We start from the raw sequence: 23788 nt of genomic DNA, 5'->3' as shown, positions 1-23788 counted from the left end.
CATTCCATCTTCAGAAAAACCTTGAGATCAGAGAGGAAGCAGTTCATTCACAAGGAGGGGATAAAGTAGGGAAGCTGCATTTCTCCAGTGCTGCTCAGGGCACCTCTTGCAACATGAAAGCCTGCAGTTTGGCTCAGAGCCTTGTTCCTGGGCTTCCTAGCTGGCGCATGGCAAATGAGTGAGTTATCTAAGAAGCCTGCTTCAGATATGAATGACGAGCAGAAACTCTTAAAGAGCAGTCATTTGGAATGGTTCTCATGTGTCACCCTGCATCACAATCACCTCGGAAGCTTGCCAAAATGCAAATTTAAAATCAATTTCCAGAAAGTGCTGGTGGAGTCCAGTGATCTACATTTTGGCAATTTTTTCGTGTCATCCTGATGCTGCTAGAACATGAACCATGCATTGCTCCACAAACTACTAAGAACTGGACCAGCTAGTTGGTCCTTAGACTGAAAGAACTAGAACTGGGAGTGAGTATAAAAGACAGAACTAATTGTTGACCAAAACAGAACCGCAGAATCTCTCACAGAACAAAACAAAACAAACAGCTCAGAGCATTAGTTTTGTCAAATAGACCATTAGTCTGCAAACAATCACAACAAAGAGCCAGATTCGCAACAACAATCATTTCCCCAGGATGAAGCATCTAGAGAGAGAACACCCCCCCCCCGCCCTTACAGACTAGTTCTGTCCTCTCAAGATCGCATATCCTCAGGTACAACTGCTGTCTCCAAAGTCCAACTCCAAACATCGGAGACCACTGGGACTAGCATGCATCATGTCCTCTGTACCTTGTCTGCTTTCTTCACTGGTTCCCTGAAAATTTATTTCCAAGCTTTGATCCATGTCTAGTTACAACTGGGTTTGCATTAGAAACCAAGGCCTAGATCTGCTTCTGTTGAGTGTCCATATAGTCAAACCATAAACTCTCCATTTTTCTCAATCTTTTTCCCAACATTTTTAAATTGATTTCTCAGGACACACTTTCCATCACAAGGTGCTTATTATAAGTCTTCTTTCCTCCACTTGTTAACCTCAGATGCAAGGCTCAATCCTCAGTATGAATTTTTATTTTTACGCATTCCAAAGGGGATCTCATCAAGCTCAAATTTATGGCTTTAAATACAGCTTACACACATTGATGTTATCTAAATACACAACTTTAGGCTCACTCTCCTCTCATCTCCAGACTTACATACTTGATTTCCACCTAGAAATTGTATTGAAGTTAACTTGTTGAAAAAAAATATTATGTGTGTGTATATATATAGGCAGCCCGGGTGGCTCAGTGGTTTAGCGCCCCCTTCAGCCCAGGGTGTGATCCTGGAGACCTGGGATCGAGTCCCACATCGGGCTCCCTGCATGGAGCCTGCTTCTCCCTCTGCCTGTGTCTCTGCCTCTCTCTCTCTCATTCCTCTCTGTCTATTCTCATGAATAAATAAATAAAATCTAAATAAAATAAAATAAAATAATATATATATATATATATATATATATATATATATATATATATTATATATAAATCTCAGTCTCCAAATGTGTTTCTTCTATAGTCAGTTACGATAGAACACAAGGATATATCTAAATGCTTGAAATTTCTTGGGTTTATTATTTAAAAACTACCTCTCATATTCACATTCTAGTCCTCAGTGATATCATCAGATGTGCTTTCAATAAATATTCCAAATTTAACCACTCTTTACCTCTTCATCATTAACATTCTATTTTAAGCCACAATTATCTCTTCCCTAGACTACTAAAATACTTTAAAAAAAAAAAAAAACAGGTCTCAATGCTTCTAGTCATTTTAAAACAAATCAGAATATGCCACTTCATACACTAAATACTTTGATGGCTTCCTATTACACTTAGAATGGGAATCCAAATATTTAATTAGGCCTTCGGGGCTTCCTGTGATCTGACCCTTGGCTACCTCACCAAGTTCCTATCTGTCACTCTCCACTTAATTCATACAAACCACACTAGTTCCTATGGAAGTGAATCAGTGTGAATTAATGCATCATACATACAATCTTACATCATCCATTGAACTAAATAGCTAAATTTGAATTAAATCAGAAAAGAAAAACCCTCTGATTATAAAAATAATATCGGGGACACCTGGGAGGCTCAGTTGGCTAAGCACCTATTTTCAGCTCAGGTCATGATCTCCAGGTCCTGGGATCCAGCCGGAGTCTAGCTTCCTCCTCTATGGGGCATCTACTTCTCCCTCTACTTCTACCCTTCCCCCCTACCACATGCTCTCTCTCTTTCTCAAATAAATAAAAATCTTAAAAAAAAAAAAAAAAAAGAGTATCAGCCTACAGGGCCAATGTTCACAGCCATGAATTAATGATTAAGAGTATAACATTTGCTACACATAAATAGCAGTTTTTTAAACCATTAATAAGATCAGATAATCTGATTAAAATTTCAAGATGCTTAGCTTTTTCAGCTTCCAAAATTTATATGGTTGTCTAATTGTTGATATTTAAATTTCAAAAAGTAATTTACATTTCTGATGCTTGAATTTTCCAATTAGAATGAATTACGCTGTTATACTTCATGATGAGAAAAGCGGTATAAATTTATAGCATTTATTCACTCAACCACCTGTTTTTTTTTTTTAAATTGAAAAAGGTTTTAATTAACAATAAGTCTCAAAAAAAAAAAGAAAAAAAAAAAAGAAAACCTGAGGCCTTGCCAAACTAAAGAAATTGAAACCTTTCCTTCCTAATCAACTGTGATATTCTTTGAATATATAGTGAAGCATAAAGCAATGATAACATCATGTTTCTTACCATTTACTTGGAAGATGTGAGTCTGAAAGACTTGTTCATAGCCATCTGCATAGCAGGTGTAATTGCCCATGTGAGTTGTGGTAACCTTAGTAATATACAAGGACCCATCATCTCCAAAGTCCTATAGAAATAAATTCAAATAAAATAAAACAAAATGAGATTTTTGTATTTAAAATGTATTTTAATAATCCACTTTTTAGAAAACATATTCAGAAGCAAAGTAAATAGACTAAAATAGTGTTTTTAAATTATCAAAATGATAATTGTTAGTCTTATAGAGTTGGATGGACTATAATTACCATTTTCTCAAGACATGTTTTGATTAAAAAGTGTAATTTCACTCATATATACAGCTTTTTTAGTATTTATTTGAATTATATGAGTTTATATAAACTAATTCAATTTCCATGTATTTTTTTCTAATTTAGTTTACAGCAGTCTCCCCTCATCCACAGTTTAGTTTTCCCCAGTTTCAGTTAACTAGAGTCAACTGCAGTCTAGAAATTGATAAACGTTCTCCTGATGTGTCATCACTAGCTCAGTAGTAGTCTCACCCTGAGTCACAATGTCTACCTCATTCACTTTGCTTCATCTCATCATATAGGCATTATAATCTCACATCATTACAAGAAGTATCATGAGTATAGTAAATAAGGTATTTTGAGAAAAACCACATTCACAGAGCCTTTATCATAGTATATTGTTATAATTTTTCTATTTTTATTGTTAACCTTTTACTATGCCTAATTTATAAATGAAACTTTATCATAGGAATGTATATATAGGGGAAAACACAGAATACATATAAGGTTTTATACCAGTTTCAGACATCACCTGCAGCTCTTGGAACATAACTCCAAAGATAAGAAGGGATGACTGTACCTTTTTAGTTAATAAAGCTGTAAAATGACTTTTTTCTTATTTTTAGCTAAAACAAATAGCTCTTAATTATACTCTTGACAATAATTGTCCATTAATTTTATATCATTTAATTATATATTTACCCAGAAAAAAAAAACCCAGTATGATGTCAGAGGTAAAATTTATATCTATATTGATAGAATATGATTTTTTAAAGCCCAGAAACAATCAATATATTAGAACAAAACAACGATACTATTTCAAATATATGGAGACAAATGTATGACTATTTTGGAAAAAAGAAAGAAAAAAAATCTCACACTGTTTGTCAAAATCAAATCTAAGAAGGACCTCTGGAAGAGCCGAGTAAAGACTAGAAAATCTTCTCTTCCATAAAGGCAATGAATACACTGCAGCAATTGTCAGAATCAACTTTTCAAAAATCTGGAAATAGATAAAAAGGACTTGCACCAATCTACAGAGCATTTACTCCAGAAAATAGTTGAATCTCTGTAAGAACAAAGAGATTTGTGGCATCCCTCTTTTCACAGCTGCATGGACGCCTTGAACCACCAGCTTTGTAATGCGGCCAGCTGTGAAAACCATCATCCCAGCACACACTGGAGGGAGAAGAGTAGGCTCCGAGCTCCTCCAAGGTCCCATCCTCGAAGAACTGTCACCATTTGACCCATCTAGCAGCCCCCTGAAAACTTCCATTTTTGTGATGTCCTTATATTTGAGCAAGACTTTGAGCTCAGTCTGTGTAAACAGCTATCAATACCTAAGGCCTTTATTGAAAAGAAACAACAGCAATTGCTTAACATTACAGCTTCTTAAGATGGCGCTACTGATGGGAGATAGCAACAGGTACACCAAACCAAACCAACCAACCAACAAACAAAAACATAAAAGGAAAAGTGAGAATGGGATGTCAATAAGGGGATAGGATATGAAAAAATCTGCATATTTCTGGGAATCTGGAAGGTCATAAATATGTGCAAGACTGTGCGCATACCCAAAAAAAGGTATACTTTTTTTTTTTTTTTTACATTTTAGAATTAGGATAAGAATCCCTAATCTCTCATCTCTAATTGGCTTTGAGACCCCACACAGACAGAAACTGAAGGCTAAGGCAAACTTGCTACTGCCTGTGGGAGCACTGAGGCACAACACAAAACAGAAATAGAGCACTTTGGCAAGTCTAGAAGACTTATTGATTCAACACATTTAATTAAATACCTGTTCAATCATTAGCTCATCACTAAACTGAGCAAAGTTTCAGTAACAGTTACTGTTTATAATCAAGACAATTAAAAGATCTCCAACAGAATGGGAGAAAATATTACAAATCATTTATCTTATGTGGGCTTGTATCTAGAATATATATATATACACACATACATACATATATATATCCAATTAAAACAAGCAAATAATTTGAATAGATATTTATTAAAAAAAGAATTTTAAATAGGTAATAGGCACAAACAGGGATAATCAGCATCATTGGTCATTAGGGAAAGGCAAATAAAAACCACTATGAAATACCACTTCATTCCTACTAGAATGGCTAAAAAACAAAAAAGACAGTAACAATTATTGAAGAAGATGTGGGAAAATTGGAACCTTCAAACATTGCTGATGAGAATATTGAATGGAATACCTATTTGAAATAACAGTTCTGGCAGTTCCTCAAAAGTTAAACAGAGTCTTGTATGTCTAACAATTTGATTCCTAGGCATATACCCCGCCCACAAAAAAAAAATCTATACATAAACTGTACATGAATGTTCATAGTAGCATTACTCATATAAACCAAAAAGTGAAAACAACTCAAATACCTATCAATTAATGAATGGATAAAACAAAGTCATATATAATTGAATATTATTTGTCAATACAAAGGAATAAGGTACTAATATATACTAGAGAATGAATGAATCTTGCAAACATTATGTTAAATCAAAAAAACTAAACTCAAAAAGGCACCAATTGCATGAGTCTATTTATAGGAAATGTCAATGGCAATTCCATAGAAATAAAAAAAAAAGATTAATGGTTACCAGGAGCTGAGGGGATGAGATGATGAAAATATTCTAAACTCTGATAGCCATTGTGGCTGCACAATTTTCAGAATATACTAAGATCCGCTCAACTAGACATTTTTTAAAGTGGTTAATTTTATGAAGATTGTACTTCAATAAAACTGTTACTGAAAATAAGTTATATATGGAATATTTAGATATAAAATATATATACATATTAAAATAAAACCACATATCACTTTGGCCAACCGAATCTTTATTTAGTATAAAAATCTAGAAATCAAGAAAAAAAGAATGACCAAAATACGCGTATATAAAAAATAGACACTTCTGCATTACGAAACATTGTAAGCATTAGAGAAATAAAATGAACCAGAGGTTATATATGCAAAATATAAAAAAACCCAAAGCATTTTAGTCCTTATTTAAATAGTAGTTATTACATGTCAGATACTGCTCTAAGTAATTCATAAATATTGACGGATTTGATCTGTATAACAAAGCTATAAATCTAAAGAGAATTTAATAAATTCCTCTCATGTTAAAGCAGGGGATACTAAGATGGTAAGTAATCTTCTTAGTTTTTCTTGGCCCCTAATTAGTAAAAGGAGGATTTGAAACCAGGTAGGCTTACTCGAGGCTGTGCTTTAAACCCCTATACTTATGCTACCTTCCTTGTCAATCACAGATTCAGTAGGAATAAGGACAGGAAAAGAGAAAAAAGAAGTCAAAATAAAATGCCTGAAACAAAGGAAGTCAATCACACTGGTTAGGCTGGAGAAAAGAAGCTAGAAATATAGTGAGAGCACGTGAGGAAAAGGAAGAAGGAAAGCTGATAGGCCGGAGGCTTACGTCAAAAGACAGCAGCACTTAAAATAAGTGAACATCCGTGTCTCTTTCCTTTCTCAGCAGCAGTAAATGAGGATGACTATACGGATGCTGTTGCACCCACTCTTTTCAAGATGTAATTGGCAAATTTTCAACATCTTTTACTACAAATACTATTAAAAGGTTTTATATGTACGCGGTAACCGTTGAAGAATTGTTTGGTGGGGAGCCTGAGTGGTTCAGTCACTTAGAAGGCCGACTCTTGATGTCAGCTGAGGTCACAATCTCAGGGTCTTGAGATCAAGTCCAGCATGGGGCTCTGTGTTGAGTGGGGAGTCTGCTTAAGATTCTCTCTCTCTCTCTCCCTCTCCCTCTCCCCCTCCTCCTGCTTGTGTGCTCTTTCTCTCTAAAATAAATAAATGATCTTAAAAAAAAATAACTATTTATTGTCTCTTCTAACTTTTAACTTTGGAGTTTGCTATTTTTCATGCTCATTCCCCCAATTTTTAATGAATTCTTTATCTTTTAATTTTGTGTAGACTGATTTGGTCTGAAGATTTTTTCATTCCTTGCATCAACTTTATGATTCAAAAGGCTTTATCATTCTGATTTCATATAAATATTTCCCAACATTTCTTTCTCATTTCCTCACACTTACAAAATTATTTATCAATCCTTTAACATTTACGTTTTCTTTTTAAAGAAGTGAGCATTCATCTTTACTTTTTTTTTTTTTTTCTAAACTATAACTAATTGTGTCAACAGCATTTGGTCAGAAAACCCCATCGCCATTTTTTTATCTTTGTATCTTTAAAATATAGTACCTAGTGACTTACCAATATTCATGTAGCAGTGCTCAAAAAACATAACTAGTATATTTCAGACTTTACCTATATTCATACCATGTGCATTTCTTTTAAAAATAGCTTCCTTCTGATACTCATACAGATTGATTGCAATCAAGAAAATTACTCTGAAGCTATTGAACCTGGGCCTGAAAATAAGGAAAGTGCACTCTCAGCCAAGGGAGCAGGAGACAGAAGAAAGGAGACAGAAAGAGGGAGTGAGAGGAGGAGAGAAGAGTAAGAATGAAAATAAGGAGGAAGGGGGCAGGACAGAGAAGAAAGGGGGAGGATAAAGAGAAGGAATGGCAGGAAAGAAACATACTGTATGCTCTGGCCATGAAATCATTTAGTTGAAGAATGATATTTCTTTAATAACTGTCAAATAAAATTCTTCAACATCATATAAGATTAATCGTACCACATTTCTACAGCTGCCAGGGTGAGCTTTCATAACACTAGAGGGAAAGTCTCATGATCTGCACAACAGGAGAGGATTTAGACCTTGAGCCCCAACAGGAGAGTCGCTGTGTGATACACATGTGTGGTAAAACTCCCCGCATCACTCCCAGGCCACCACTAAAAACACTGCTCATGCTTAGAGCATTCAGGCTAGAAAATGGAAATGCCAAATATAAAGACTGAAGCTGTGATTCTGGTTAGCACTGCAGCAGACAGTTGATATGCAGCAGGATAAAATGTGGAACAGCCAAACTTCTGTAAAAATCAATAAAGGAAAAAGAATCAATAACGATTAGAGTTACAAAATATTTTGCAGAAGATTATGATCCAAACATAACGACCAATAACCTAAGGACCCAGTGTGCATAAGGTAGACAAAGGCATGGGGGCTAGCACACACAGGAAAGATTCATGGAAAGCAGAACAAATCTTGGAGACCAAAATAGAACAGAAATCCCTTCACTGGACAAGAGTAATTGGACGTAATTGTAAAAACCCAAAGCATATATGCTGTTTGTAATTATTTTTCTATTCATGCATACCACCCTATAAATAGGTCTTGTAAAGTATATTTTCAAAAACTCCTCTTTTAAATCTCCATGAAATCTGAAATAAACAACTTTTCCATGTGTTGTTCTACATAGCTACCTAGGAAAGTATGACTCTTCCCTGTCTACTATAATCAGGATTCCTTCACCTAATGATGTGAAAATTATCTGAGAATATAACCGTGAGAATGTTTATTTAAAGGATCTTATCGCTATTGTGTTATTCTGTGTTACTCTGCAACATGAACTTGCTTTAACTTGGAATATTTTCTAAATTAGCATATGTGTGACCCTTTCTAGTCTATGTGTGTTTATGTGTTTTTCCTCTTTCTTCTAAATGGAAGCAAAACCTTCCAGTCTCAATTTCTTCCAATATATAACTTTATAATCTTCAGACAGCTTTTCTGTATAAACAAGACTTTAATATTCTCTCTTCACTTTGAGTAAGGCATGGATCTTTTCACTACACTAAAATTAAACCAAATAAATATTTATTGGGCACCTCAACATGTCAAGTACTATGCTAAATAATTCATATAAATTATCAAATTTCATCCTTTAGACAATCTTTTTCAAATGCACTACTGTTAGTCCCATTTTATATATAAGAAACCTGAAATATGCTGATGTTCAGGCTGGGGTCACTGACTCCTATGGCCTGAATGTTTGCGTTCCCTTCCCAATTCAGGTATTGAAATCCTAATGCCCAATATAGTATAATGAGATTGGGCCTTTGAGAGGTGATTACATCATGAGAGTGGAACCTGCATGAATGGGATTAGTGCTCTTTTAAAATAGACCCAATATAGATCCCTCATGCTTTCCACCATATCAAGATACAGGGCCACTGGCTATGAACCAGGAAGAGGCCTCTCACCAGAATTAATATGGTAGTGCCTTGATCTTTGATTTATAAGTTCCAGGACTGTGAGAAATAAATTTCTGTTATTTATGCTCTCCATTTTGTATGGCACCCCAATGGACTAAGACACCACCAAAGTGAGAGGTCTAAGATGACCATCCAAACCATCAGGCTGCAGGATTGAACTACTCTCATTACTATGCAATTCTTAGCACATCTTCCTCTTTCCAGATTCTCCATTATTTTAGCCAAACCTCAAAATTACCTTTGAGTTTTTTTTAATATGTATTCTGAGAATATATATAAGTATATACACCATATATATGTATACAGATATATCAATCCTACTCTACCTCTATCCTGACTCAACACTTCTAATCTTTGAATCTTTCTTTTTCTCAGCATTTTTCTCACCTTCAATAGATTAAATCAAATGTGCAATTTTGATACTCAGTCATGGTTGAGAATTATGGCCTTAAAATAGACAATCTTGAATTCAGGGAAAAAAAAATCTTGCACTTATTCTGGACCTCCATTGCACCTCTATAATCTTGCTGCCAATAGACACCCCATGGATATTTCTTCAGTGATTAAATCTTTATGAGATTCTACACAATTAAAAAGTTGCCTCAAGGCACTGATGTCTAGAAAGTCAATAGGAAGAAACTTGAAAACGTTTATTTTGTTGAGTTGATTGTTTATATTCTTTTCAAAGCAGTAAAAAAAAAAAAAAACAGAACTGTGGTAAAAAGAAAATCTGAAGGACATTCCTAAAATTTCAAGAACTTTTATGGTTACAGTTGTCTATAATCAATTGTGTAAAAGTAAAAATTAAAGCATTTAACAACCCATAAATGACAAGCATTGATCATCCTGAATATTCAAGAAGCACACATCAGGTATGATTATGGCAGAGCATAACAACTAAAATTCAGGCCTGTATTTAACCATGAGCGTTTGTTCCGATCTGAAAGAAAATCCCATCCATTAAAAAATGATAAATTTGAAATTTAAAACTTAACTTTCCTTTTTCAATTATGTTCTCCATAGTTCTAAATTGCATGGTACCAATGTTACCATACTTCAAATGATATTTTCTATGTAATATCCATTGCTTTAACATATACTCTCATTACAGTAATTTGTAATGTTGATTATGCTAGTGTGCTTTTACTTTGTAATCTTGTGCAAGCTATTTTCCTAGCTTTGTATGTATACAAAATATATTTTCATAAAATAGCAATAAAAGTAATTTAGGCAAACATCTACATATTGAAATTGACTAAGTGCTATTATTTTATGATGTTATTATTTTATGATGTATGTGGAACTACAGAAGATTTTCACTAGCCTATTAGATAATATATATAAAATACAATATGACTTAATGTATATAAAATTCAAACATGCAAAAATAAATTATATTTTAGATATGTATATATTATATACATTTATGGTAAAAAAAATTTACAAAACCAGCAAAGAACTACTTAGCATATAACTCATGGAAAGAATTGTATCTACAGAAAAAGAAGGAGGCTGTAATAGGGATGAGCCTGTAAGGGGCTTCAAATTTGTTGTTAATGTTATCCTTTTTAAGTAGTTATTGAGCCTATAAATTACAAGTCCATTATTTTACCTTAAATTGTATACACCCTTGGGTATGTGTAATTTTGAAATATAAAACAACCGATTCAACAAAAAATTCTACTAGACCTTAAATCATTACTTGAATATAATTGTTTCCCCTAGTACACATAAAATGTTCCAAGTGTCTTTCTTATTTATTCTAAATAGACTAGAATTTTACTTATTAAAATTTTAATGGGGAAAAAATAGACATTTAGATGCTATACTATATTCTGGCATGTTCTGAAAGAGAACTAATCTTTCTTTTGGTTTCGTCAAAAATATTAATAATACCCAAAGGTACCTGGAATCCTGGTCCCCTTGTTAAAATTAGTGAATTAATACAGTAGATTAGAGAGTTCTGGCTCCATCTTAGAATAGAAAAATGGAAAGGGTGTCACATCTATACAAACAATAAGAAGTTAGGCAATCTACAAAATCACACTGTGTTCTTGAACCCATCAGAGTACTGACTTCGAAGGCAACTGACTAGGGTAAAATTTGATTACATTTAAATGACCCTCAAAAAAGAAACAATGCACAGGCAATCACCCACCTATACCATAACACTAGAAGAAATCAAGGCTGCCATACAAATGGGTGTTTTAAGAAAAAATGAAGTGATTTTTTTAATGGATTGCTAAAACCTGAACATACACAGTTGTGAGTATAGACCCCTGGGAGCACACACACTTGTGTCCTCTTCTCCATGGACCTCGCTGTTTGCTCATGAAAAAGACTGGGAGCAGTGGAGATCAGGGAAAGCATCCCTCAAAGTGTAGTTCTGATGTTGTGTAACATATTGTAGTTCTGCTGCTGAGGAAAAAATCAACGATTCTTGCCTGGAGTCTTTTCCCAGTGGAACGAAGTTTTAACCTTCTGAAGAAAGGCAGCAAATCCTGTTACTTTCAGTGGGTGAAAACATCCTGAGTTTGGGAAAAGGAGAAAGGCAAGAAGTCCTTCTACTTTTAGAAAATTAAAGATCCCTTGCCACTGGTGGCAGGCAGGATCACCGAGAAACTTCTGCTCAAAAAACTCAGAGGCACATGAACAGCCTAAGGCTAAGGCTGAATAAAAAAAAAAAAAAAATACAGAATCCTTTCTTGCTCCTCAGCACCTCAGTTCCAAGAACCAGGAAACAAACAAGAACAGAATACCAGGGATCCCTGGGTGGCACAGCGGTTTGGCACCTGCCTTTGCCCAGGGTGTGATCCTGGAGACCCGGGATCGAATCCCACGTCGGGCTCCCGGTGCATGGAGCCTGCTTCTCCCTCTGCCTGTGTCTCTGCCTCTCTCTCTCTCTCTCTCTCTCTCTCTCTCTCTCTCTCTCTCTGTGACTACCATAAATTAAAAAAAAAAAAAAAAAGAACAGAATACCACTAATGGAGGGACATGGAACATGGAGAGACAGCTTCTCTGAGGCACAGGCTTACAGGGAAAACCTAAAGCTGAGGATGGACTAAAGGCAATCAAGAATTTTCTCAGATAACCAATCTAGCTCCCACCCTAACCAAAAGTGGCCACCAGAGGAACTTGAAGGTGATGGTGGATCGAGGGTAATCATAGCAACCAACAAAATGGAAACACGGCTCAACTCCTCAATAAAGGCCTAGCACAAAAAGAGTCATACCTATTTCCAGGCATGAATACTATTTACCTTGGTTTCTACCACCCCACATAGAATATGTGGATTTCAGCTACAAATTATGAGACACACAAAATTGAGAAGAAAAATAATCTGCTGTTGAGAGACAAAACAATCAATAGAACTAATCTCAAATATAAATCTATTGTTAGGAAAATCAGGGGATAAAATAACTATGATGAACATGTCACAGGCTCTACTGGAAAAATCTGAAGACATTGTGAATAGATGGGTAATTTCAGCAGAGAAATAGAAGCAATAAGAATGTGTCAAAGGACATGCTGGGAATAAATTTAAAAACACACAAAGTAGCAGAGATGAAGAGTGCTTTTGGCAGGCTCATCAGTATGCCTGACACATCGAAAGAAAGACTCAGTGAACTTGAATATAGGTCAGTAGACATTACTCAAATGGAAACACACATAGGAAATTACTGAAACAAAGAGAGAGAGAGAACTGAGCATCCAAGAGATGTAGGCCAATATCAGTCTAAAATATGTGTAATTGGAATCCTAGAAGGAAAAAAAAAAAGAGGGACAATGGAGAGAAAAATGCTTGCAAATGAATAGTCAGGAATTTTCTAGAAATAACAAACTAAAAAAAAAAAAAAAAAAAAAAACAAATAACAAATATATTCATACTGCTGAAAACCAAAGATAAGGAGAAATGTTAAAGGCTGCCAGGAAAAAAAAATGTATATAATCATCTTTAAGAAAAGTCTCTAGGATTTTTGAGACCAGGTATAACCAGAGTAAAGGTATCAACATATTTGGAAAAACATTATGCATAATGTAGAGGGGTGAATGATCTAATAAAGAGGTTAAGAAAATCAGAGGAGTGAGGGAATCATATCAATTTTCCAACATAAAATGAGAGAAGTTCTCTTTGCCTGACCAAGGAAAGTTGGACCATTCAGTCATCTATAACACTGTAAATATCAATCAAGCAATCAGTTATATGGCCATCTAAAATCAAAAATACATACAATCTTAATAGAAAGTGATCAATTCTGAGGCTATTTAAATTATAAAACTAATCATCTCTTGGTATTTGTATCTAAATAATATTCATTTCTAATCATTTCTTTTCAATAGCACCCACTTCTTATTTTCAATGTAATTTTGATAATTATCTTCTCCATATCTGCTTGGGTTGATTATAATATTCAGTTAAATTATGTTTAATATTAATTGATAAATATTTTAAATTTCTTGGATTAAATCAGCAAATGATATTATGCAAAAAATCCACTTAGCATTATTTCCATGAATCATCAGTCTTGAATCAGAAGAGCTCTGGGAACCAGAAGAAAGCAAGCACTTGATCCAAAACCCAATCAACAGGCAGAAACCACACACCAGGAATATGAGCATGGAAATTTCAATTAGAAATTACTGTTAACAGTAAATTAGAGCAATGGGTAATTGTCTACTAAGAATAATGGGTACTCTAAACAATACAGGAATAACAGATATAGGAGCAATCATTACCCCAAGAGGTGAGATAGTTAAGCCTGAGGAAGAGACTCCTCCTCTCCTGCATTGTTGATGCCCATAACTCTTTGTAGAGGACATGTCTATGGCTCATTAGAGGGTAGAAAAATTCACTAAGGCTACAAAGCTTCTATAGGAGAAAATGTTCATAGGTGGTACCCTGTTGGAACATCCCACTGAACAGCCACTATGGTGTTGCTGGAGAAATCTGCCCACAGGGACTATCATAAGCTGTTATAAATCACGACTTTTAGAGCCAAGGGACTAAGCCAGGGGTTACGTGAAGCCTCGGCACTAAGAAAGTTGCACACAGTGCAGGAGTCTGCCAAGAAATACACACCAGAACTTGGAAGAGAAACCTTCCTACTCGAATGTTCTAGTACTCCCTACTAACAAACCATGCCATCTGCCATAGCGGAACTGTTTACACATATATTATTGCAGAACTGTCATTTAAGGGTGATTAGAGAGGAGAGACAATGCATCAATAACTAGTACATCAATTTTCAGTATCTCTCAAGAAAAATGCCAAACTAGGAAAGCAAATGGTTAGCTGTCTGGTCTACTGCAAGCACATGTTTTGCACTACATACACTTGCTGTCCTAATCATTCACCAATAAGGGGGAAAAAAGGGGTAACATACGGAGAATAAATTCAAAAGTATCCCAGAGCTGGTGACATCGTTATTTGCAATTTATGAAAACTCATCAAGATGTAGATTTGTGGATTATGCATTTGTATCATTTTAAAAAAAATTTTGATAAAGACTCTTAAATAAAACATCCATGTTGCAAAGTTTAATTTCTGATTATTACTGCCTGAACATAGCACTCCACAGAAACCATGTACTTAGCCCTATTGACTCTTATTTCTCTCTGTTGTAATTGCCTATTTAATTGCAATGCTCAGAATTGAAAATAATTTTATTTCCAGGCCCTCAATAAAGGTTTGTTGAGAAAGAATTGAAGAATGACTTTACTTTGGAAGTAAAGACTTGTCAGTCATTCAAAACAGTTTTTTTTTTACATGACTTCTTGGGTGTTTCCCATTTTTCCTGTAAGTCAAGATAATTCTTTATATATCAAGAAGCTGCTGCCAACACATTATTTCATGGTAAACACCAACTGACCCCCATTTCATTCACTAAGTACTTGCCCTTCAATGAAATTTACTAGTTGGCGACCTTGTCTTTGCCCTTCAATGGAAAATCATTCCACATCTTAGAAGGTAGGTCTTTTCAACAGTGTTTGTTAACCTAAGAATCCCCTTTTGTGGTAGACTAATTCCATAGATGGTCTCAATTAAAGTCTTTTTTAAACAATGACATTTGCTTTATAACTTTCTAGTCATCTCCTCTTTGATCTTGAGTTTTGTTGCTTTAGTTACTCTGACCAAAGGAATGTTGGCAAATGTGATGCAAGCAGAGACTGGAAGGAAGGAAAGTGCGTCTCTGCTTGCCTTATTTCCTGCTGTGTCCTGCTCTCTTTTGGATCCTTGACATCAACAAGAGGATAAACTGAGATTAGCTTGCTAGAAAGTGAGAGACCACATGGAGCAGAGCTAAATTATCCCAACCACGGCCATTCAAGACAAGGCGGTTCAGAGCTTACGCACAACTTATTGCATTAAGAGTGAGAAAATTAAGCAAGGCCAGTGTAGTTCAATCTAGGTCAGCAGGACCTCCAAGCTGACCCAAAATCTTGCAAGAAATAATGAATGGTTGTGATTTAAAGTCATGAAATTTTGGAATAATGTGTCATGTAGCAATGTCTATTTAGTGTAACTTTTTATCTCTGGCTGAAGTTTTCTCTTGATTAATTTTTAATTATTAGAATTGTGTTTTGTTGTTTTATTTTCTTAAGAAATAACATCCTTAGCACTTCACTGGAGTTACTGCATAGGCAAACTGAATACTAACCAAGAAGTCACACTGAGATTGTTATATGAAATAGTCACTTGGATATCTCAATAGCTAGAGAGCATTTTTCTTCCTATCAGCGATGAAGAGATTGTAAATCTGAACTGTATCACAACCAAAATGCAGAATATTGTGTACAATACTTTAAAATTACTTAGGATTAGTTAAGAGCGTAAGTTTAAAATCTACAAATGTTGAATCTACTAAATAATACAATTGATGGGAAAAATCAATTAAAAATTAAATATACAATAGTAATGTTCTGATTTTATCAAGAAGGTTCACAAGATTTAAACAAAAAATGTTTTTAAAATCATTTGGAGGGATGCCTGGGCAGCTCGGCAGTTGAGTGTCTGCCTTTGGCTCAGGGCGTGACCCCGGGGTCCAAGGATTGAGTCCCACATCAGGCTCCCTGTGAGGAGCCTGCTTCTCCCTCTGCCTGTGTCTCTGTCTCTCTCTCTGTGTCTCTCATGAATAAATAAATAAAATCTTAAAAAAATAAAGTAAAATCATTTGGAAATCTTTTACAATACAAAGGTGCCAATTTAATAAATGTAGACTTAACTCTTTCACTAGATGGGAACTAACCCCCAGGTTGTTATTAAGTAACATAGTAAGTTTGATGATGGCCAATGAGACAATAATGATGAATAGCTGCATAAAATTGAGCAGTCTGATGCTCTGAATCATTCTGAAAACTTGGAGAAAGGACCTTGTGATTTCATGATAAGTTAAGAAATATTGTGTATATGAGACCTTCATTACTAAATCTTTCTTCTGTGTGCGCTAAGATGATACCACTGTAACTGGCTCAGCTGTCTTTTATAAGTTAAGAGGGAACGGGGAGTATTGTTCTGCTAATTGCACACACCACAGCTAAAATATAGATCCTATTTGAAAACAATGACTCTTTTTTTATATTAATGCTATCCATTTCCGAGATAAGAATAAATAAGACTTTAAAAAATGAAGAGCATTAAATGCCTTCTCTAAGACAATTTGTTTTTTTTCCAGAAATGTTTATTGGGTATCTCCTCTTCACCAACCACTCTGAACCTCAAGCAAAGACTGCTTAGCTATCTTTTCAGATGTCCTATGGGAAAGGATAATTTCCTTGTAACTAATCACAAAGAAAAAGATATAATCAGTATCAAGGACCTGAATAAGGCTGATTATTCTACTCCTAATCTTAAAAAAAAAAAGTTTCAACTCTCCTATCCAATGTATACTTATGCAGAACAAAGATGTTTATAGCATTTATAGGATTCGATTATTTATCCTCCTGAAATGTTTATTTTTCTTTCTACTTTTTCCTTTTTCTTCAGCTTTTTTGGATGATATTATGTATCCACGCATGAACACTTTTCCCATCAAAACTGTGCTTCTTAGAGAAGCCTTGCTGTTGTTTTTGCTAATAACACTTCAGTTCTAATTATTTATTTAAGAATTTATTAAATATTTTTGAAAAATCAAAACTCAGATTTGAAACCCAGCTTTGTCACAGACTGATTCTAAGACACTGGAGATAGTTGTTTCTTCTATCTTCGTTTTCCAAGTGTACAAATTGGGAATGAAAGCATTTCCTCTCTTTATCTCACAAGAAGATATAAGGAGAAAATGAAAATGAAATGATGTTTTGGAAAGCACTTTGTAAATTACAATACAATGTGAGATCACAATGATAAGGAATTAATAGTTCATATCCTGACACATCTAACTTGGCATGCACTGCAGGCTTCCAGATAGAAGGTAAACATTTTAAAATAACAAGAAATAAAACTTTATCATTACCTCGAACAGTTCATTCCAACATCAACCAACATCAGTCTAATTTTTAGTTGGTAAAATTAAGACGTTCTAAAGTTCCTTTTTAAGTGAAGCTGTATATTTTTGCTTCTGTTCAACAGAGCGACTGCTTTCTAACAGTTTCTTTTCTTTGGGTTACAGAGTCTCAGCTTCATTGTTCAGATGATAGTTTCATATTGAAAGAAAAATAGGTAAGAAACGAGTAACTGGAAATAAAATTATACTTCCGTATTTGGAAATTTTCTACAATTTTCTAAAAACATCAAAAGCGAGAAAAGTAGAAAGTCATGACTATGAATCTCAAATAATTAGTACATTTCTTTTAAAAACATTTTAGACCCAGGGATGCCCGGGGGCTCAGTCGGTTGTGCATCAAAGTCTTGGTTTCAGCTCTGGTCTTGGTCTCCTGGTGGTGGGATTGAGTCTCTCCTCAGGCTCTACGCTCAAACAGGAATCTGCTTCAGACTCTCTCTTCCTCTCCCTCCCTCCATTTGTGCACACATGTGCACTCTCCTTCACTCAAATAAATAAAATCTCCTAAAAGAACTAAAATAAAATTTAAAAATAAAAACATTTTAGACCTTATGTTAACATTTGTAGGAGAAAAGACATGTGGTACACTAATAGAAAATGTCTTAGGACAGTTTTAAATTTTATAAAAAAGAATATATGATTGCTTCCCCAGTCTTATTTCCTGCCATCAGGCACCATCTATAAAGGTCTCTTCTGGTCTCTTTCCAGCAGTACAGGATTCTTTCCACCCTGCAGTCCTTATACCTATTGCTTGGCATACACTTTCCAGAATAACTCCTCCATATCCTCGAGATACTACATTAAATCTTTTGTTGGATGACATAAATTAGGTCCCCTTTCTTTAATCTATCATATCACTTTACACTTTTTCTTCTTAGTTTTTAGTATAATTGAATCAGCTTTTAGATTTCATGTGACTACTTTTAATGATTGGTCTCCATAGCCTTATCCATGAAGGCAGATAGTGTGTAGTTCACTACATGTCTCAGCATGTAGCACAGTGCCTGACATATAGGAAGTGTGCAATGGGCATTTGAAAGTGTTGATAAAAATAATAATCTCTCTTTTTAAAAGTTCCCAGGCATTTATTTGGAAAATCACATATTTTTAAATAACATTTAAAAAACATATCATGCTGCAAACAAGTTTATACTGCCTTTGACTAGACTTTTTATTCAGTGATAGATCATTAAGTGTTGTCATTTAGATTTATCAATCAGGTTATGCTATAGCATTCCAGTTTTAAAACCAACAAATATTCTTAAGCCTTAAATTATCTATTTCATTGGATTCCATAGCATATATATTTTTAAAGATGGTTATCAAAATTACATTCAATCCTGATATAACATGTGGTCAGTCCACTGGATTAAATCAGTTCAAGCTGGCGAGAACTGTGAACAGTCTAACATTTTTTCCTATTTACAAACTAAGACATATCCTGCTCTAGTTTTGTGAATGCTGGCAGAAGACATGAGATTCCTGGGTCAGAGACAAAGGTGCTTCTTACTGGTGGTGCAGCAAACATTGTGAGCTTCACACTCGCATCAGTTTCCCTCGCCCTCTCAGCCTTGTGGGAGCAATGCAGAGCAGCCTGGGTCAATGCTGGAGACAGTAAGCAAACCCGAACTCTGTTTGGAGGGAGACACTATTTCTGTTTTCAAAGTCTGTATACTACAGAAATATCCTTACACATACATCCCAGAGCAAAAGCTGTCAGTGCCTCTGTTCACAAGATACTCAGAAATATTAAAAGGGCTTCTCATATTAATGCATATCTTGCAATTTACACTTTAAAATGATCACTGTGTTGAGTATTACGCCAATTAAAAAGTGTACTGGCTTGTCCAAACTCTTGTTGCTAATAAAAAAAAAACATATAACAATATGCAATCTTAAAAATGTTGAATGTTAGCTGTCCTCCTCTCGGATTGCATTTCTAGAGTCAATCATGTGGCACATTTGTCAAGTGTTCTGTTGGATGTGTAAGAGTTACATATGCTCTAATCATAGAATTATGGTTTTATTATAGATGCTTAAGCTGGCAGCAGTGATCAAGATGATTTAGAGGTGTACATCACGTATAACATCAAAAATCGTTTATATCTCTTTTCCTTTCCTACCATGTGCTATCGGCCTCAGAAGAAAACTGATGCTATTCCTGTTTCAGCCCAATTTTGCTCTAAATTTCAGAAACTTGAGGTGATTGTATGTATGACTGAGGTCAGTAAATGCAATCCAGGTCTCCCAAATCTAGTACAGAGCTGCTTTAAACAAGAGAGTGGGGAGGCTCATGTCAGTGGAGACAGCACAGTGCTCCTGCCATGGAAATCTAAATAAGAAATCAAAAGATAAGGGGTTGAAATTGAAGATGAAGACTCTGCCACAAATTTCATTCATTAAATGAAAAGGCAGCTTGCTTTCATATTCATATGGAATTACTAACTTAAATCAATTTCTTCCTTTTATATTTTGGTTGTGGATGAACTTTCTCTGTGGAGATTTTTATGGACATAGTTTCTGCATGGTAATTTCAGGTGCAGATATAAAAAAAAAATTGACTATGCCAGTCTTCTATTTTCTATAGCCCCTTTTCTTATTCATAAGACCAAATAGCCATCATAATTAAATTTTAAGGTTATGAAAGAAATATATAAAATTACTTGTAAGATAATTCAATTCAGCATATTTATTCCATCAAGGAACAGATGGACACAGAAGATTTGAATAATTTCCCCAAGGTGACGAAATAAGTGAGATCGAAAGATTACATATTTATATATAATATATATATTTAATATATATATATTTAATATATATATATCTTCCTATATGGGTCAATTATTTCATTCATTATCTAAGCTTTTATTTGTAATTTAATCATTAATACTCTATCAAGAAAACTGAGATATCTTTCTTTTCTTTTTCTTTTTTTTCTCTTTAGGCCCTTACCTGGCACAGAATATATGATAGCTATTATGATCAATCTCCTAAGTGAGGACTGTGTTTGGACAAGAACAAAATATAGACAAATAGCATCATGCATGGCATCAAAAGGATAATGTGTCCCAAGTAAGAGCTGGGGTCACTCAAAGTGTTGACTGAGAAAAATTCTTTGGAACAGAGATGCCATGATGGCCTGGTATGGTAGGCTTTTGGCCAAAGATGAAGAAACAGCAAAAATACCTCCAGATTAAATTGTGAAAGCTGAGGCTATAGGGAGGACAGGGAGAATGGAGGAGGAATGTCCAAAACTCTTGGGAATACCATGACCAATCTAAGATGCCTAGGAATCCAGGGCAGGGCAAGTGGTGTTTATGTGTAGAAAGTAAATGTCTTTTCACAGATGTCAATAAAACTCATGAGATGGGATGCCTGAAGAAAATAGGACACAGGCACATAATCCTGATGCAAGCAAGGCAGGCTTGAGTATAAATGGAAAGGACTTTGGGTCAGGCAGTGCTGGGTGCCTAATGTGGATCACCTTTTGCAGCCTCATAAGATTCCTGGGTGGTGGGCAAGATGATCTTCATTTTACAGCTGAGAAAACTGAGGCTCAGAGAGGTGACTTCCCACTGCTAGGAAGCAGCAGGGGCCAGAGCTTGAGCCAACCTTGCCTGGTGGGCTTGATTCTTTTCCAGAAGGTGCTTAGCTACAGCTAGGTACCTGCTTTTAGGAAGGCCAATGGATAGAAAGAAGCAAGAAACAGAAGTGAAATTGTGAGGGAGTTTGCCACCGGCCTGGGCTGATAGAGAATGAGGGAGTGGTTTCCTGATGCAGCTAGAAAAATGGGCACAGATATAAGATGTGACGAGATGTTCCACCTCAGCCTGAGTATGGATGGCTGGATCTCCTAGTCATCAAGGAAGAAGGAAGGGAAATGATCTTCCATTTCTTCTCAGAACCAGTGAAGCAGTCACTGGTTTAGTAGATGAGGAGAGGAAGAAGTGAGGAGTGAGGAGAAGGTACTTTTTTCTTCAGTGCCCAGAGGCAGGCAGCCACAGTTCAGCACCATGCCTTGCAGCCAAGGTGGCTTGATCTCCCACCACCCTGTGATCACATTTTTTTCTAATATTTATTTTAGAGAGAAAGAGCACATGTGTGTGCAAGTAGGGGGAGGGACAGAGGGAGAGACTCCTCACAGGCCCCCTGCTGAGTCTGATGCTGGGCTCCATCTCACAACCCATGAGATCATCACCTGAGCCAAAACTAAGGGGCAGGTGCTCAACCAAATGAGCCTTCCATCCAGGTGCCCCAGGGATCCTATCTTTTTAAAAAGCAATGGTCTTAGATCAGATTTCCCCAGGAATATACTCTGAAGCTTCTTTGGGAATGTTCTCAGGAGCAATACCTGTGACAGTGTGAAGGAAATAGTAGTGGGGAGGTGGAAAGGATGAATGGTGATGTGATTAGAACAGAGGCCTCAACTGACACCCGTGGAGCTTGGAGGGTAGGTAGATACAGGCTCTCCACCAGGAGCAGGGGTCAATTTCTATTTCTTTAAATAACTTCTTTAACCTTTTATTTGTTTATTTAACAAATAGTTATTTATAATTTCTATTCCTTTAATAACTTCTTTAACCTTTATGTGTTTATTTAGCAAATAGTTATTTATAACAAATAGTTATAAGTTATTTATAACTTACATACACTGTTATAGTAACTACAGCCTCTACCACTAATTAGCTTTGGATTAGCATTATGTTATATACATTTTTATTTATAAATGAATTTTTCTATCCATTGTAAATATTTGTGAAACACCTACTAGGGAATATACAGTATTCAAGGTCCTGTGTATAAAAAAATGAACCATTAACCAAAAAAAACTACCTACTATCAAGAAGCGTAATTGCAGTGAGGAGAATCAAACAGTAAACACACGAAAGTGCTAATATCTTAGAGCAAAATTATAGGGAAAAATTAGGCTGGAAAGTTTACTTTGGATGGAATGGTCCTGCAAGGCCTCTCTACGAAAGCGTCTCTTACTAACAAAACTATAAACTGGAAAAGGAACCAGCCATGGGAAGGGCCAGAAAGAACAGACCAGAGAGAGATGCTGAAACTCAAAGCCTCAAAGGCCAGAGTCACTAGAGTTGATTTTGTCACTGTCACAGCAGTTACTTCAGGCTGGCTGAGCTCATCTGGAGACAAGAGAAGGGGATTAAAGCTGGCATTGCCACAGTCTAGAGGTTGTTAGTGGAGGACGGGTTGGCAAACAAGAAGACTGAGGATCAGTCAAAAGTGAAAACTAAAACCAGCAATGTGTGGGAAGCCAAGAGAGAGGAGAGATTCCTCACATCATGTGCCTTCAACAATCAACAATTTCTAATGCAGAACTTCACTTAATTGCCAAACATGAGAAGAAAATAAATACAATAATCAAAAAACAAAGTACAGATTTATTGTTACTGTAGAATAAAGGAAAAGCAATAAAATAATTTATAAATACAAGTGACTTCAACTTAATAAGTTGAAAACCTGTATCCATATGTTTAAAAGAAAATATTTTATACCTACTGCTTTCAGGACCATAAATAGTACATAGTTCAAAAGCAAAGTGATAAAAGAACAAGAGTTTAATATAAAGTAAATTAAAATCGGTGGCATTTTATCGGGCTAGAAAAGTCAGATTTCCCTATCTTGCTCTTCACCAGAACTAGTGTATGATGAGGATGAATGAATTTGACGCGTGAACTCCACACTATGGTGCTCTACCGTTGTGATGTTCATTAGCGCCCAGTGGCATATTAACAGAAACCTGTGATATGATCTTCTAGATTCTTTTAACAAAGATAAAAGGTCATCTAGTTCACTTGGAGATTGGAAGTAGGGAAGACAAAGTATCTTTTTAGGGCATTACTTCAATGAGGGCATATTATGCTATAAAACTTCAGAGCAAACTCCTGCTTGTGAACTGAGAAGCTGGTTAACAGTGTTTGGGGACTGTGGGCTGTATGGAAAGGTGGTGAAGCAAAATCTATAATAAAAGAAAGAATTATGTGATGAAG

At 35.4% G+C, this 23788-nt stretch overlaps 1 protein-coding gene across 3 annotated transcripts in view; it reads right to left on the bottom strand.

Moving 5' to 3' along the window:
• The window catches only part of FSTL5 (follistatin like 5), a 635479-nt gene that overhangs the window by 166012 nt on the left and 445679 nt on the right, over positions 1-23788 (bottom strand). For all 3 annotated transcript variants that reach the window (XM_055336519.1, XM_055336520.1, XM_055336521.1), the window contains exon 7: positions 2805-2925. In XM_055336519.1, the coding sequence (XP_055192494.1) occupies positions 2805-2925 (121 nt within the window). The remainder of the gene's footprint in view (positions 1-2804; positions 2926-23788) is intronic.

Source organism: Nyctereutes procyonoides, unplaced genomic scaffold (assembly GCF_905146905.1).
Source record: "Nyctereutes procyonoides isolate TBG_1078 unplaced genomic scaffold, NYPRO_anot_genome, whole genome shotgun sequence".
Lineage (NCBI taxonomy): Eukaryota > Metazoa > Chordata > Mammalia > Carnivora > Canidae > Nyctereutes > Nyctereutes procyonoides.
This window is presented reverse-complemented; position numbering and strand designations above follow the sequence as displayed.